Here is a 17,845-nt window from a genome sequence, read left to right on the forward strand (position 1 = left end):
AGATGGCCAATCATTTCTCCTTCCAAAGCCAGGTTTAGGGCTCTGCAAGACAAGCACTGCCAACTTCTCTATGGCTAGAGGAAGAAGTCAGTTAGCACACTGAGTTTCTGGATCATCCCTCCACCAAAAACCCACCAGTCTTACAGCAGGAGCAGGAGATTTTGTGTTCAGTGCTGGAAGCTTGTATTTGAGAAATGACCGATGACTAGCTAGATAGCAGGCTGTGTGGTGAATTGTAGTGACTTTACAGAAGATAAATACTTGCATCTGCTACCTCTGCATCAGAGAAAAAGCTGTTGGCAAGGGGCAAGGCAGTTAGGTACAGCAGTATTCCAGTCTGTCATTATCAGATCTCAGAGTGAGCTCAGTCAAAAACACTGTTCAGATCAACCACTGATTACAAGTAATCTACTACTTTTCACCATTCAAGTTTTAGCTTCCTGTAGGTTTCAAGCAACTTACTGTATTATCTTGCTTATACCACATCCTGTTTGATCAGCTGTTTTAAAGATGTACTTTATTACTTTGTAGTACAAATACTTTCTTATTCAAGCCAGTTATTAACTATAAATACCATCCATAAAAGGTCAAGAATTTAAAGAGAAAACATTATTTCTATCAGTTTGTCTTTCCACAGGGTGTGATGAATTAGTGAGGAGATTGTTCTAAAGGAAAAGCTCATGAGTAAGCTTTCTGTTCTCCAGCAAATATTTCCACTAACATTCTATGAAGGGTGGAAAAAAGCAATTAGCCCACAAGAGAAGATATGCACAGCACTAGCACAGTTCTGAATTCTAGCTGTGTATCACTCACAGGATCACCAAGTGGTCTGTGTGCAGTGGATTAAGGATACAGTGTCTGGTGGATATTAGGAGGGAGCCTGAGCACTGCTGGGTGCACAGCCTCCCTCACAGTTATCAGCTGCTCAGAATGACAGCCTGCTTTCAGTCTGTGACTGGATGCCTGAGTTTCACCGAAGGCATTCACTCAAAGACTCCAACTGCCTTAAAACCTCCCACTGCTTATCTAGTTTGAAAAGTCTCTGAATAGAATAACAGGAGTAATGTCAAGGTAATACAGCCCTTAAAATAAAGGAGAAAACAATTATTCATGTAACAAGCAAAGGAAACTCTCCTTTATCCCGAAAACAAAACAAACCTACAAAATTTGAGGCAGAATAATTAGAAATCTAGATCCACCAGTCTGCTACAGAGGAAGAATTGAAGGATTTGACCACTTTGAAAGGTATAAACCTCCAAACACAAAAGTACTACTAATCTGCTGATCAAAGAAACACTAACCCAAATAAATGAACAGAATGAACAGAACAATATAATACCACATTAAACTTTATGTAATGCAAATCACTGAAGCTGTAATTTCTAACTGCGATTAGAAATCTGTCAGGATTTAGTATCAACTACAGAGCATTTAAGAAACTGTTCCAGGGTTTTTTTTTCATGGATCAGCAAGTTAACTAGGATAAAGGCAATATTAAAAGAATGTAAACATCTCACAAACATAAGCTATGCATAAGGAATGGCAAAACAGAATCAGCCAAAATATCTCTGCAATAATCTAAGTTTCCAAAATTTATAACCACAAGATGCATGCAAAAAGCACAATTAAGATATTAGGAAGAAGGTAAAGCAAAATCCGTTACTTTGACTAGCAATTAGGGCTAAAATCAACTGAATCCAAGTCACTAAAGTGTCAAAGACAAATTACCAAATCCCCTTACTGCCACTCATTATTTCAAAACATTGGTATCTGATTCAATTTGCAAAGCACTGAGAAACAACGCTCAGCACATCTTCATAACACTTGTACTTGCTGGGACAAAACAATAATAGAAATCTCAGTTTCTTATTAATACACCAGTCACCATATAAGCTCTTCTGGTGGACACTATTTCAACCTAATATTAATGAGGCAAGCATTACGTTTGTATGAGAATTATTACAAAATGTCAGAATACTTGGAAAAAAGTACCTTTTGTATAATCAACAACAGCCTCCAGTGCTGCTATCCTAACATCAACGAAGTGCCCGTATTCTGCGTATGACTTGAAGAGAGCAGGATCACTTGGGACATGACCATTCTTCTGAAGCACTCGAATAGCTTTTAAACAGCTAGAAATGGTAGAAGAAAATATACATCAGCTTTATGGAATACCAGCCAAGAAAAATAAAATTACTTTCTTCCAAATCAAGTACTGCAAATCTTATGAATTATGTTATCCATAATAACATGATTAATGTGCTACTATTACTTTCACAGCATTAGCATATAGCTCTTATTATCTCTGAATTAGGCAGAAACACAAACCAAATTTTCCACCCTGACAAATCCATTGCTTGGTTTCAGTACAGCCATGATAACTCAGAGAAAAAACATAGCTCAGATGATGTTGCGTGCCCTACAGTTATTGTTACAAGGCAAAACTTTCATAAATGCTCTTCTTAAAGAGACATGGGAAGATCAAATTATGACTGCTACTAAAGGTTTACACTGACAAAAATTAATGCTGAAAAGTAAAGCAATCAAGAAAAACTTGCATTATCAGCTTTTCAAACTTGAAAGGAATTTGACATTTAAGATTAAGACATACAAGCTAAAATCTCAAAAGCTAACTACAGAAAGGTACATAAAACCCAAGAAAAGTAGTGTCATTAAACCATACCTGACTGTGATAGTATGTCTGTAACTGGGAAGAAGCTTCTCCATGTTCAGAAAACGGGTAATTTCCTCAAGAATAAGTCGTACATCAGGATTTAAGTTATCCAGTGTTCGAACTTCATTGTTCACACTGACTGCAGGAGTCACAGAGTTGGCTAGGGCATCAATCAGTTCAGCACGATAGTAGTTGTCTGAAAACTAGATAAAACCAGTATTTAACACAAGAAAACATAATAATATATATCCTTTCAAAGCTAAGAAATGCTTAAGCCCTGTTACAGAATAGATCTTAAAACCAAGACCATGGGAGAAACTGCGCAAGAAAGGAAAACGGGAAAAAAATGGTACTGAAAATCATACCATTAATCCAGCCAGCAACTTCATGAGCTTCTGAAGCGAACCAATAAGCTCACTGCTGCTTAGTGAAAAATACCTTACTTCTTCATCCACCCCTATTAACTGGGCTCATAGTTTCAGCCCTTCCATTATGCTGTCTTTTGCATCTGTTGGTTGTGTTAGTAAGCAGCAAAACATATAAAAATAAAATTTACAAAAAGCAGAAAGAAGTACTGGATTTGAGTATTAGTTACTTTAACCTAAACAAACCCAACATCTGTCAGATCCAGCAGAAGATGTCAAACACATGTAGAAGGGACACATGGAAAGGTGAGGCTGAGATGTCAGCACATGTCAGCCTGTTCTGTGACTACTGATGCTTGCATTCAGGTGTCCAAGTCTCTCTACCTCTCCCCCATCCATCACCCTTATTTCAGTAACAAGCAGCATGTGTCTTGTTACAGTATGTGTTCTACACACAAGAAAAAATGAAGTTTAAGACACTTTAGACTGGTTCTACTTCACTTTGGATACTTAATTGGGAAGATTGTGCTAGGCTCCTAGCTACAGAGAAGGAATTCTGTATAATCTCAGGACCTTAAAGGTCATTTAATCATCCTTCAGAAGTGTCTGTTTGGAAGGAACTTGGCGTGACAGCATTCCCAACTCAGAAGGTTCAGTTTAGTGATGGAACAACATAAACCTGTGGTTCACCTGTTACTTAACCAGATGAAGACAATCCAGTTATGTGAGCTACAACTGATACAGTTGTATCAGAACACAGAACACAGAATTCCAGTCCTGTATAGCATTAAAAAAGATTATTTCCTTTCCTTGCTCTTTCAAATACTCCTCTCAAGGTGAAATAAACATCAAAAAACTTGTGCTTAACTTCCCATGCTACATTTTCTCCAAACACTTGGGTCTTTTGAACGAAAAAGAGTAAAGCAAGAAAAGTATGTGTGCAAATGAAGATAAGCAGGTCCTTAGTAACAACAAGCACACAGAGCTTTGAAACATAGAAATGTCAGCTACAGAATATTCTCTAACATTTACTGCATCACCTTTTCATCAACTCTGAGCTAGGTATTTGCAGTAGTGGCATCAAACATCATGCAGTGTACTAATTAAAACTTTTTTCACCAAAAAAAATCAGTAAGAGATTAACATAAACACTGTCTTTACCTTATTCTTCCTGTTATCGTTGTACTTGATCAAATCCAAAATAAACATTAAAACCTCCTTAGGACAAAGGTTGTGAACATCTCTCAGAAGGGCCATGGCAACAGGCATTGTCTGTGTAATAAAATTAATGAATATCACTCTTTACATTATTGAAATGATAGTTACACCCTGGAAAGAGGTACAGCCTGAAAATCTGCAATTAATGAATTTACAATAGCAGGTGTCTGAAAAGCTGTATTTACATACTTTTTGAAAGTCAGACCATGTACTGTATAATTTTCAATAACAATGTAGTTATTGCTCAGTAATTAGTCACGGTACATACATTAAAAAAACAGAAAGTATATCCAAAAAACAGACTCTCAAGCCAAGACACTATCAAAAAGGTATCAAATGAAAAACAATGAGACACAGAAAATGATGATGAATTTCTTTTGAGATAGACACTGAATTTGAGTGTTTCCATGTGAACACGATGTCTAAGCTTCCACTTTCACTGGGACATACAGACCCAACAGGGTTAGTGAAGCCTGAAGAATTATTAGCCAGACAGCTGTTATTCTGATTAGGTATTTGTTTTAGATTGAGCTAAGCAGATCTCTAGGCTCCACTCAACACAGATTTAAGAATCTTACTCTAGATCTACAAACTTGGCACACAGCATTAAAAAGGGAGAAAAATGTAAGATTCAGTGGTAAAGAATGAACAATGACAAAAAAGGCAGAAAAATACAAAAAAAGGTCCAAGAACGACATACAGGATGAAACAGTTTTTGGACAGAGTGAAAAAACCAAAATTTGAGTCTTCTGTAAAATCAGTAATATGAATTCTATGAAATAAGAACTCAATCACCCAGTCAAGTGAATGTCGAGAGAAAAACATTGCAATTCATTTTATTATCCAATGAACAAACAAAAACTATAGGTTTCAGCAAAAAAACCTGTGCTAACACCAAAATAAACAGCAACAGTATGTGATGTTGACAATACAAAGAAGAGGGCAAGAAGGATTATGCAATGTCTTGAACTAAAAAAGTCCACGAATTTAAGAGTTTTAAGATTTTACTTGCTGTATGGTGTAACTGCTATTAAAGAATAAAAGCAGTTGCTGAATTCACCTAAAAGAAAATTAGTATCCTCCTTACAGTCCTATTTAAGAATGAGCTCACAAATAATTGCAAGTAATTATATAATAATATGTAATTCTCCATTCTTCTGAAGAAACTGCTAATTTAACTTCAGCTAATCAGAAAAAAGTAGCTAAGAATTTTTTAATTGATTTTTTCATAAGATGAACCAAACTGAAGCCATATGAGAAAGAATCAGTTACTTTGATTTTTGTTAAAGAGGAAATCAGGTTTGTTCTAGCCACATTCCTGTAATTGTCAATTGTAGGAACACTTTTATATTTTTGACAATTTTTAAAAACATTCATTGAGAAAAATAAATTTTACCTTTTGAAGAAAGTAGCTCTGAAAGTTCATGAAGTTGTTGGTCTTCACAATGTTTGGACAAGTCTTACAACAAAACATTCGGGTAAAGAGTGACTTCATGGCTGGTGGTCCTGTCCACGTACTTACCATGGAATTTGCAATCTGAATAAGTAGGGGGAAGGGAAATCATATTAACATGACCACTGCAAGTTTAGTTTGGCTGTAGAAAATACACATTTCCCATAATCAAAAAGAATAATTGCCAAGAACATTCTCTCCTTTAAATAGATACTTACTTTCATGAGTGTATTATTTTATATTAGCTAAGTTTTCACTGTCATTCCCAATATATCTTATCTACATTAAAGGTAAGTTTTATGGAAATGGTTCCATTTGGAAGACATCTACAACTAACTATCCTTCCATGATAAACTTCTGTTCTTAATTATTTTCTCTTTTATATATTTTAGATTAATATTCTGTGTTTCCTAAGCCAAGTTCTCTGACTCTACGAAAGCCAGTGATGGAAGGGGATTTTGCAATACCAACTTCCCAAATTTACCCTGCCAGTAACCTCAGCCTAGACTTTCAAACAGGCCTCAGCCACCCCAAGAATAAAAGACCACCCCTAAAGTTAAAGACAAGGCAGCTCCCTCTAACTTTAATTGTCATTTATTAAAGACTGTGCACTGAGGACAATTTATTGCTATAGTCTGCTTTGCTGTATGGAGCACTCAAAGCCTGCAGACTTTCAGTCTGTGAAGAACACCTGTGCCTGCTGATGGTTAATCTGCCTGACGTGTGTGTGCACACAAACAAATGGGACCAATACACCCTACAATGCAGCAGGAATTCCCATTGTTACAGACCCACCACAAACTAAGGAAAAATCTGTTGTTACAAAGAAAAACCTGAATTTGATTATTTCCTTCTAAATTATGCAGCTTGTTTCAAAGGCTATTACATATGCAGCAAGTGAAGAAAAAGCAAGAGGCTATCTGAACATGCACAGCAATCCACTTCTCCATTGCTTCTGGAGAAGTGTCGTGCTTTATTACTAAAAAACATTTTTCCACTAACTCAGGCTTCAAAGGAAAGTCAAAAAGGGAAAATACTGTAATTGATCTCCCCCTTGCAACAACTGAAGTGTTTGAACTAAAGATGCAGATACAGCTTTTTCTGAAAGCTACAATAACTCTTCCTACAGAGGAAGATTAATCCCAAAGATTGCTTAGAAACCAAGATAAAGAACGTAAAACTACAAATATGAAATTTGTGTAGCAGTGTCCAATAAAATTCAATCCCCAAAATATCAAATTGTACTATGTTTATGAGATATTCACTATTCCATTAATATCACAGTATACATTTAAAAATATTAACTTCTTATTGTAAGCATTTAATTTCACTAAATCTGTAGACGAACAACTACTTTCAATTAAAATCAAGAGTAGTTAAACCATCATCTTTTCAGTTTTTTTTTGGTCTTATGTGTTGTGACTCATTTGAATTTCTCTTTACGGACAGAATCTGATTTTTCTACTTAGTCTGCTGAGACATTACACATTCTGAACTGAATGTAATTGCAGATTCCCTATACAGTAGCTCAAATGACCTGTGTTGCATTATTTCCACTTAAAAAGGTAGGAGGCACACTCCATTTCTGCATCATTCAATTCAGTACAGCATAAAAAGTTAGACTAAGGTTTAACTCTCATGCACATTTATGAAACTCCTCAACATCTGGGAGGGAGAAGTTTGTGATGGTAGTGTTCCTATTGCAAAGTTTATAACACATCACCTACACTACAATGAATCTGGACTGGGATATCAGTGTGGGTACGCTCAGGAATTAAGATTGTGACATTATTTTCTCCTTTCTCTGTATTTGTTATTTATCCTGAAGGACTCAGCACAGCATGTGTCACACATGTTCACACATATCTCTTAATTTATCAGTGAGGATTTAATATGTCATCTGGATACTTCACTGCTGAGAGACTGAAGTCCTTTTTTACAATGAAGTATATACCAAGAAAGTATAGCAAATTCACTTTGACAATTGCATTGTCATGTATCATTTCTCTGTATCTACATGAGTGCACCAAGAATATTTGACAACAGTAACTGCAACCCAGCTAGAAACTGTAAATCAACAAAAAAGAACCCTCCTCCTGAATAATCATGAGGGACTTTGCTTTTTTCAATAGAGAATACAAATCCTATGTATTTATAACCTGAGAAAATTAAACTCAATGACAACAGGAAGTTATTCTTATTAATGTCCTGATGTTGGAATCAGTAATAGAATGTATTACTTTCCTCCCAGGTAAATTACATAAACATATCTAAAACTTTGCTCTGCCATGCTCCTTCACCTTGATTTAATGTCACAGCCATACTTTTTACGTGCCTTATTATCTTCTTTTCTGCAAGTCAACCACCTTATCCACAGACCCAAGATTTTTCACACAATTACAACTGAACAAAACCAGCAATGATTATCTGCAGCCCAGTTGCCTAAGAAGTTACAGTAAAGATAGAAAAAACTATAGCATTAAATGTTGCAACAACTGCTCTTTTAATATTTACCTGTGGAATATATACTATTAGATATTCCAAGTGAATTTGTTATGAAAAGCACATATTTTAAGTCACATACTGGCAGCACCAATACTAGAACGTACATTAGCAGTTTCACATCAGTGTTTCATAATATTAAAATAGTTTGTCAAAAACACTGGGATTTTTATTTTCAAAATATGGCTGAAGGTTTTATTTCTTTACAGGAACTAAATTATTCCGAACAGGTAAAGAGCAGAAAACAAGCTATATGTCAATAATCTGAACTCTACAAATTGTCAATCAATATGTCTTCATGTGCATAAAAGTCACTACTGTGCCATTTTAGAAATTCTTGTTCTTCTGTGTTTCCACCCACTTGTTGTAAAATTAGAGGTTTACTAATTTCAATTCTTAATGCTAATTTTATGTCTAAGAAAAAAAAAGATCTTCCCTTTTCAAGGCAATTATTTAGCTTTTTAATATTTAATTGTATCCTAACTTGATGTTTATTTTGTGACCCTATTCAATCTGAAATGATATAGAGTAGCAATCTCAAGCTCAGTTAGGAAAAGATGAATTTCAGCACTTCAGAGTTCTCAACAGACTGGCCAAGGAACTTCCCACTAAAATAATAAAAAATATACTCTGGTTCTGAAAAAAAGTAAAACAACAGTCTTTTATTTCTGCCACTTAATGAAATCTGGAAAAATCCCTTGTGGTTTTCATGTCTGACATCTCAATTTTGACAATTATGAAAGTCTTCTGCAGTCTCCATTTACAGACTATAATAATACAACTTTCCTTTCAAATCAGTCATGTTAAAAATACTTGGCAAATACATTTAAGAAGCTAAATCTCAAGCCAGTTTAGAAACTGTGATGAGTTTTGACCCATTTTCAGCCATTTACAAAGTCTAGTGGATTTCCTCCCTTACTCCCAGCCACACAACCTCACCTTTGCAAGGCAGAAGCAGGCCAGCATTCTCACGCGGTAGAAACACTGCTCCTGTTCCAGGATGTCAGTCAGCGCAAGCCGGGATGCCGGAGTAGGGAACTTTTCCAGTGCCAGAATGGCTTCTTCTTGTGCCACCACATCTCTCTCATATCTCAGCTGATACTGCCACATGAAATCAGACTGCTCAAATTCCACCTTCCTCAGTACTGACATATCGGGATCTATTCTTATCCAGAGCAAGGGGGAATCAGCACTAAGACAGACATAAAAACATAAACAGTTTTACAAAATTTCAAGACTTCAGAAATTCCAAAGATCTTCTAACTTGTTATGAGTTATTTATAAAGTATTTAATTTCAAAGAACCATAACAAAATACAGGTTAGAGAGAACTTTTGAAAGTCTCCTGCTCCGATCTCCTGCTTCTAGGATGGCAATTCGATAGCCTCCCAGGGCAATCTGTCCAAACCTCTAATATATCAAAGTGAATACAGTGGTTTAGGATTTTTAACCTACAGATCTTTGATTATGGTAAACTACTGTATGATCCCAGTATATTTAAATCTATTTGCTCAGATGCTACAATTTTCCTAACTGATAAGCACTTTATCACCTTCTAAAGGTTAAGACTACCAAAAAAAAAAAAAAAAATCCAAGAAAGAAAATCTGGTGGTAAATACAATTTTTTTTATCAATAGATGTGAAACTCCTTTACAACCCCTCACATACTATGATGTTGAAAGCTGACAAGGGTAACCATGAAAATTATGACAAAAATCAGGATTAAAGTTATCCTACAGATAAAATGACTCAGTTGTATTACACCCAAACACACATTTTATACTTTATTATTCACATGGCACCGTGACTGCAGAAGTGATTTATGGGAGCAATAAGCACAAATTATGCAATACATTCTCTTACTCATTTTTCCATATAAAAATCACAAAATCAAAATACCAATATGGTATTAGGAGAGAGTTTGGACTGATGAAAAGTGCATCATTATAAATATGATCTGTATTTCTGTATACGTTTGTTGAAAATCCAGAATTACCACCAAGTTAGTAGGCAGAGAAGAAACAACAGTGAAAGAGTGTATACACAAGATTTAGAAAATAGAATGTGTATTATCATACATGCTTGGAGCAGAAGAGCCCAAACTGGATAGCAGAATAACCACACCACAGATCTGATAATCAGATAAAGTGCAAGTGTCTTGCATAAAATCCTATCCCAGTTCAAAGGTCATTCTAAGATCACTGAAGTCTCAGCTCAGGGTAACGCAGCAGGGACCTGAGCATAACTGATCAAAAATAGTCACAAATATTTAGGGTAATTATCCTTCAAGACAATTAAATGATTCATATGTCAATGAAATGTCATATGGAAATCTCATATGGAAATGATAGCAACAACTTCCTCAGTGTAAATATGTCTTACAAAATTTTTTCTCATCATGTATTAGATGAGGTTAAATTTATTAGAATCTGCAACACTTAAGATGACAAGGCATCTATCCTTCTTCAAAGAGACACCACTGCCTTTCAAGAGCAATTATTTACTTCCCTCAGCCAGAAAACAAGGTGCCAACACCTCCACTGTCTCTGAGGGTACCACTGGCTCCAAGTCAAGGAGGGTAAGGCAGGTATTTACATTGAGCAACAATTTGCTTCCGAAGAGCTTAACAGCTCCAACTGAAATTAACGTCAGTGTGGATTTCAGTATGAAGCACTTCATCATTATTTTAATCTAGAGGAATTCTTTTGTAATTACAGATTTCAGGAACCTGTCTGTATTAGTGGCAGTTAAATGGTCTTCATCAAGATCCAATAAAAATTGCTCTCACTTTGTTTCAAACAAATTCTTGTTTACATTTTACCTATGAAGTTAGCTGAAAGGTATGATTGGAAATGTGTTAGAGTCAAGTAATTATCACCGTACCATGCTCACTGAGTTTATTGGTTAACACATACTTTTTACACTTCGCCAGCATTTCCCCAGCTACAGCAGAAAAGTTTCAGTAAAGACAGAGAAATGTGGGATAGTCTTGAAAGTTGTCAGTCATATAATAAAGTACAACTTTATTATCCAAAATAGCATGATTTAGACAAGGGGAAGATGGCTCAGACTCACACTGAGAAACTCCAACAAGCCAACTTACTCCATAGCAGAAAGGTCCATGTCCACCTCTTCTCCATTCATCAGTGGAATCTTTTTCTTCTTATTTCTATTAAAAAAGAGGGGGGGAAGTATTACTTAACAGACTGGCAAATATATGTTTATAAATGAAGTTTAAGACTGCAAAAGTACTCTATGCATTTCACCACACAAAAGCATAATGCTCTCTCCAGCAAAAAATATTCATAAATTTGACCTATCATCCATTTCTATAATTTTTTCTCCCACTATTTTTACAACTACACATAAACATAAGAGTTTGAGAAGTAGAATTCAAAGTAATTATTAAAATGCATTATAAGATGGAGAGACTATGTGGGAAGTATGTCACTTTTCTTGTTCCTTAGGTTTACCTAACAGTCCCAGCACTCTCTTCATTTGAGGCACTCCTCTGGCCTACATTTGTCTTCCCTCTCATTTGTGATTCCCATTCAAAGACATTTTGAATGATTTGATTAATTGGAGTCTTCATTCAACTTATTCTACATAAATTAGGTCTTCACGAAACTTCTACAAGATGTTTTATAATTAAGAACTATGTAAGGTTTCTTGCTGTCCTTAAACAGTATGAAATTTTCCCCTTAATCAGAGGTAAATCTTATTTAGTAAGATTAAGAAGAAGCATATATTTATCATCAAATGCCCTGTATTTTCATAAATCCATAGTAAAAATACCTGCAATTAATATTTTAGCTCTTACCTTCTGCTTTTAGAATGGCACGGTATATCATGTTTAAGACTGTTTTCTTCAATCTGCAATGTATGGTTGAATGAGCCATCAAGTTCTTGCACTGTCACTTTAAGAGGACCCTTAAAATTCACAAGATTTTGTTATTAACATTAAACTTATGCTTATTAATGTATACATCATACTTGTACATGTAGGTAAAATATGGAAAATGGACCTTACCACGTATTTCTGAGTCCCAGGAGATGTGTAATCTTGTTTTATTTCCAATTCCAGTACATTCCGTTTTCTATTAAATGCAAAGCTACCATAAAATTTTACCACTCCACTCTGATCCCTAATAAGCAGTATAGGAATTCTAGTGCACAATGCAATAGTTATAAAAAGCCATAATTCTCAATTCTTAACACTTGCTTTATGTTCTTTAATCCTAGAATTTCCCATTCCAAGAAAATTTGGAAATGAAATCACTCATGTTAATTCACGAAATTCTGGGGTTTTACATTCTTTAATTTTTTTTTCTTTTCATGTTTCTTATGGAGAAAAACCAAAATGAAATGAAAACTACCTAGTATGAAGAAATTAACTATGAAAAACTATTCTGGACTCCACCACATCCAATGTCCTTGGCATAATCTCAGAAAAAGTAATTGTGTAAGACTTCAGTAATTTCAATATGGTTTTACTATACATTTTAGTTACATTAAACTAAGGGGAAAATGTAGACATTAGTTTCTGTTTTCTACGCACACTACATTTAGGTCCATTATTTTATTGCAGTTTCCCAAACTGGGTCATGTGAGCATTCACATGTGTGTATATATGAATTCACATATACACGAAAGTATACAATATGAATGATAAAAAGTAACAATCTCATTCTAAATTTTTGCCCAGGCAACGTTTTCTTCGAGACAACTTTCCCTGTTAATAATTTCATCATTCATTTCTGTATCACAGCCATTACAACACTTTACTTATAGTAAACTAAAACACTAAACTGAAGCATTTTAGTCTAACGCACACTCTCACAAGTCTCTGACAATATGAGACAAAAGCAAGGGAGAAAAATCTGTTCTTTCGTGTCCCAACATTTAAGGGAAGAGCTTCCATATTCAAGGACACTTACTATCGTACAGGGGTTATTAACTTTCCTCCCAAAATTTGGCCATTTGCCTAAATACCTCAGATTGGTTCTGTTCATGGAGGCTGCTTTCATGGAACTCTTGGACTTTGTCATCAGGTACAGTTTAAGACATTTTTAGTGGTTTTTCAGCACAAGGTTTACACTCAGCATCAACACAGCCCTTGCTAATGGCATAAGACAGCACTAGTTAATAGCAGCAGGATCCCCTCCCGAACAACATGAAAACCTTCTGTGATCTTGCAAGGTGGGAAATCCATTGCCACAGGAATATAAGTGTTTGAAGCATGGTAAGGGCGGTTGCAATCACAGGATTAAATACAACTTATAGTTACCAGGATCAACCTTGGGGCCAAACTATGGAAAAGGTGAAAATAATCCCCAAATGTGTGAGGTACAATTCTTTCTTCCTTACAGAACTGACGTAGTTAAGATTCACCCAGCTCAGATAGTAATGCTGACATTTAGATGTCACTGCAGTGTAAATACAGAACTCCTATTTTTCTTAAGTGCTTGGCACAGCAAGGTATGTAAATTAGAATAATGTGTATTTATACTTTATGAACACTTCTGATGCAAATAAAATACTAACCTCTCAAATTATTCCATAAATACTAATTATACAGTGCTTTTTAGTTAAGATATTGAGATGCAAGAACGTTGTTAAGTCAGCTCAAATTACATACCTAATTTTGTTGTCTGTTACAACAGTAAGGTATGTTTTTGCTGCAGTCACGTACAATTCTAGCCTGGAGTAACAATGAAACCTGCTAAATGGAGCCACTTCAAATTTCCCCTCGTATCAATTCAAAATAAGAAACCCTGTTTCTTGACTAGTGTCACTTGAACTTGAAGAATCAACACATAGAGGTTTATTTTACCTGAAACTGTGCTATTAACACAAGCTACCAAGCTATTAAAATAGATTGTAAACTAATACTCTGTGCTTTAGGTTACTTATTTCATGGTGATTTACTGGAAATCACATATTAAAAGGCACCAGACTATGGCATTTTCCATGTCCCACTTCAGCATATTTCTATGGGCAGTGTCCTCTGGAATCCTTTTAGTATAATTTGGCCTTAAAAACCAGCAGAGTTCCTGTGCTTCTTTCAAAGGAAAACTTAAAGTAATGAAATCCCTTCTAGTAAAGAACATGCAAAAAAGCCAGCATAGTTCAAAGGACTATGAAAAGACTATGAACTTGTGGCTCACATATATATCTAATTCACCGAATAATGTACTTAACTGTTTCATGCAAATACACTGCATTATTTCATGCCCTTCCTCACATTCTTTTAATAGTGCCAATTAAAAAAACCATATTCATTTTCCATATTAACAATCCAGACCAAGAATAAAAAGGATACACCCACTGCTTTATTAAAGGTTGGATGTCTTTGCCTGAGACATTTGAGATAGATTTCAAAAACCCAGATGTGGAAACCAACATCTGACTCCACATGTGTGACTGGAACTTCTGAGATGAAGCAGTACTGGCCAGACTCAACAATTTGTTGAAAACCTAAAATGATAAAAAGTTATTAGTTTCCCTAAATACTTATATATAAAATAAGCTTTTCTATTTAGTTTCTGTTGAATTGCAACTAAAGGCCAATAAACTCACTTTCTGATAACTGCCTTTAAAAAAAGGTTTTCATAATAAAGACTTTACAGGAAATAATTTGCTTGACCATATCAGAAATTTTCAGTCCAAATGTATCTTCCTCCAAGTTACACATACATATGCACATACAAAATCCATTAAAAGAACATCAACTTTCAAAAATTATCTACAGTAAAAGAAATCATTGACTATATCTTCTTTTTCAGAAATTAAACATTCATCAGATTCTCTGCAGTATTTTCAACCTGACACTATCTAAAATAGCTCTAGCACAGTAACATATTTTTCCTTAAAAATAACCTCAAACCAAGGCAAAAACCCCCAACCCCCCAAAAACCTGAAGCTGATATGAAAATATTACTCATTTTTTAACTGCTTATTTGTAGTACCCTATTCTAAAGTATGTCACAAAAGGTAATTAATGAAGAAGAGAAACTACAGTTCTGCTGAAGTTCACTATTTCAGAATAAAATTACAATCTTCTATTCAAATTCTTGTTCTAATATAAGCATCTAAGTTTTCTCTAGCACTGAAAACTGTACATAATGAGAGAGCTGGATTCTCATTATTTAAAATTTCATTAGATTAGCTCACAGCAGCACCAGTCACAGACAGGAAAACAGGTTCTCAGTTTTAACAACCAATCAAATTAACCCAAACCAATGAGACACCTCATTCTCAATGAGAGAATATGCAGCATATAAAAAGTATTCTAAGTTACTCATAACAGTTAACCTTATCCTAACACAAATGACCAAATGTTTGTGCAGTCCTGCTAAAATTGAAACTACAAATGGAATCCTATGATGACCTGTTCTCTTCTCCTCTGAACTCTATTTAATGAACTGAAATGCAATTGAAGACAAGGAGTTTTTTATATCCCATATAATCATCTAAATACCTACCTGTAACATGAACTCCATGCTAATTCTGTTCTCAATCAGTCTCATAACAAGATGTGCTTTACACTGGAACATAGTGTAATATTCCCAGGACAGTGTATGAGGGTGTTTGATAGAAAAATGTAAATGTGAAGCAGGGCTGGGAAAAAAAAAAAAAACAAACCATCTATTTTACATTTTATTGAATGAAACTTAAAATGTACCCCAGCAACCAAGCTTAGAGCTGCACCAACAATTACTCGGGATTTCTTGTACTGCTTTAGTCACAAATCATGGCACACTTAAAATGACCACTCACTTGTCCAGAGAGGTGACACGGATGTATGTAGCTGGCATACAGCAAGTACTGTACAGAGATTAATGACAAATGATAGCTGCTGTGTAGTGCTCTAGAGACAGTGGAAGTACCAGCAGATTACGCAAGGGACCTCTGACTGAGTCTGGAAATTACTCATGAATCAGCAAACTTCCTGCTCCACTTCCATTTAAGAGTGACTGTATATAGTAAATATTTTGTATATGAATAAATAATTGTTGCAATTCAAGAAAAGTAGGAGTTTTACAATTCACAGAACAATTTCATGGGATGGGCCTAAGGAATTTCTGTCCTTTTATTTTGGTTAGTAACTTTATCTTTCAATATTTTGGCAAACTTGGTATCTTCTAAATCAGATAACATGTCAAAGAAGACTAGGCAGGTAATATTTAATCCTTGAGAAGAATAAGACTTTTTTGCCTCCTTTTAAGGAGACTCTTATTTGAGAAGACTAAATTATTAATAGTCTGACTTAATTTTCTTGATGAACCAAGTCTGTGGCAACTGTATGTTGCTTTGCTATGTTTCTCCTTTTAGGATTTTTACAGGACATCTGAGTTTTCCATGAATGAATAACACACATCTGAAGAAACCAGGTATGCAGAGGTTCACTAGCAAGTATTCTAGAAAAGACAGTACCAGCACTTAACTCCTTGTCTGCAGCCCTTAATATTTCAGATGGCAAGAACCAAGGGAGCTGCAATACCTTAACTTTTCCATCCTTCTATTTACTGGGACAATCCCTTGACTTTGCTCATGAGTATCTGTTTAAACATCTTAAGAAGATACAAAAAAAGAAATGTTTCTAAATTTAAGTATTACCCTTCTTAGGTACAGTAATTTTCTGAAAAAAGTACGTAGATTAACTCCTTGTTTGCAGTTGATAAGCAGTTGCTGAAGTTTCCCCGTATCACAATTCTCCTGTTATTCTGGATATTTCTCTATTCTGATGTAGAGAAGGAGTAGCAACCATGAAAGAATTGAAATTCAAGGAGGAAACTGAGGTTGTGGCTCAGACATTATATAATAATTTGGTCTCAGAATAAAAACTATTTATCCAGCTTCAAATTATACAGTTGATTGATTTTTGTAAAATTATTTTCTTGCAAATTACAACTGAGCCAGTACCCACAATCCCAAGATCCCCTTTTAAATTTACTAAGAGTCAATTGATTTTGGTACTGGTTACATTATTCAACTGCAAAACAAACTGAGTCAAGTTTGCCTTTGACAGTTACATCTTGTAGTTCACTCAATATTAATACATTTCTTCAGATTATATTTTTCTTCAATCATTATAATTCCACAGATTTTATTGAACTGGCACCAAAACAGTGTTAAATTACCAATATGGACCTAGAGCCTTTGTCAAAGTAGAAAGTGAACCAGCTTTTCCACAGAATTTTATAATGCTCATGCTCCTGAACACAGTCCAGCCATTCAACATAAACCCTATTCAATATAAACCCCACTAGTAAGCTTCTTCCATACAAAATATAACTATATAAGTTTCTGTAAGTTTTTAATTTTTACAGTAGGGTGGTACCAGCACAATCAAAGGCTGAAGAGAACCACAGCCTGAGAGAGGAGGACAAAATGAAAAGGTTACACACAAAGCTTTGTTCTGAAGCTTTCATCCACATGGAAGTTAATCTGCAATTTTCTTTCCTTCATTTTCCCAGGCTCTGGGATTTTGTGTTTTAGAATAAGCACTCTGGAGTGCAGTGTTTGTGCTACACCAGACATAAACAGGAAGAATCTGAGACCTTTGTTTTGCACATAAATTAATTTGTGTGTCTGAAGGAAGTTGGGTTTTCGGTTTGTTTTTTTTTTTTTT

The 17,845-nt window shown here is 35.1% G+C and overlaps 1 protein-coding gene across 3 annotated transcripts in view; it reads right to left on the bottom strand.

The window, feature by feature from the left end:
* The window catches only part of TAF2 (TATA-box binding protein associated factor 2), a 60,550-nt gene that overhangs the window by 22,252 nt on the left and 20,453 nt on the right, over positions 1–17,845 (bottom strand). For all 3 annotated transcript variants that reach the window (XM_053980931.1, XM_053980915.1, XM_053980925.1), the window contains exons 11-20: positions 15,696–15,831; positions 14,534–14,688; positions 12,242–12,356; positions 12,032–12,141; positions 11,315–11,380; positions 9,152–9,404; positions 5,654–5,794; positions 4,201–4,311; positions 2,684–2,877; positions 1,993–2,132 (exon numbers count right to left, since the gene is read on the bottom strand). In XM_053980931.1, the coding sequence (XP_053836906.1) occupies positions 1,993–2,132; positions 2,684–2,877; positions 4,201–4,311; positions 5,654–5,794; positions 9,152–9,404; positions 11,315–11,380; positions 12,032–12,141; positions 12,242–12,356; positions 14,534–14,688; positions 15,696–15,831 (1,421 nt within the window). The remainder of the gene's footprint in view (positions 1–1,992; positions 2,133–2,683; positions 2,878–4,200; positions 4,312–5,653; positions 5,795–9,151; positions 9,405–11,314; positions 11,381–12,031; positions 12,142–12,241; positions 12,357–14,533; positions 14,689–15,695; positions 15,832–17,845) is intronic.

This window comes from Vidua macroura, chromosome 1 (assembly GCF_024509145.1).
Source record: "Vidua macroura isolate BioBank_ID:100142 chromosome 1, ASM2450914v1, whole genome shotgun sequence".
NCBI classification, from domain to species: Eukaryota; Metazoa; Chordata; class Aves; order Passeriformes; family Viduidae; genus Vidua; species Vidua macroura.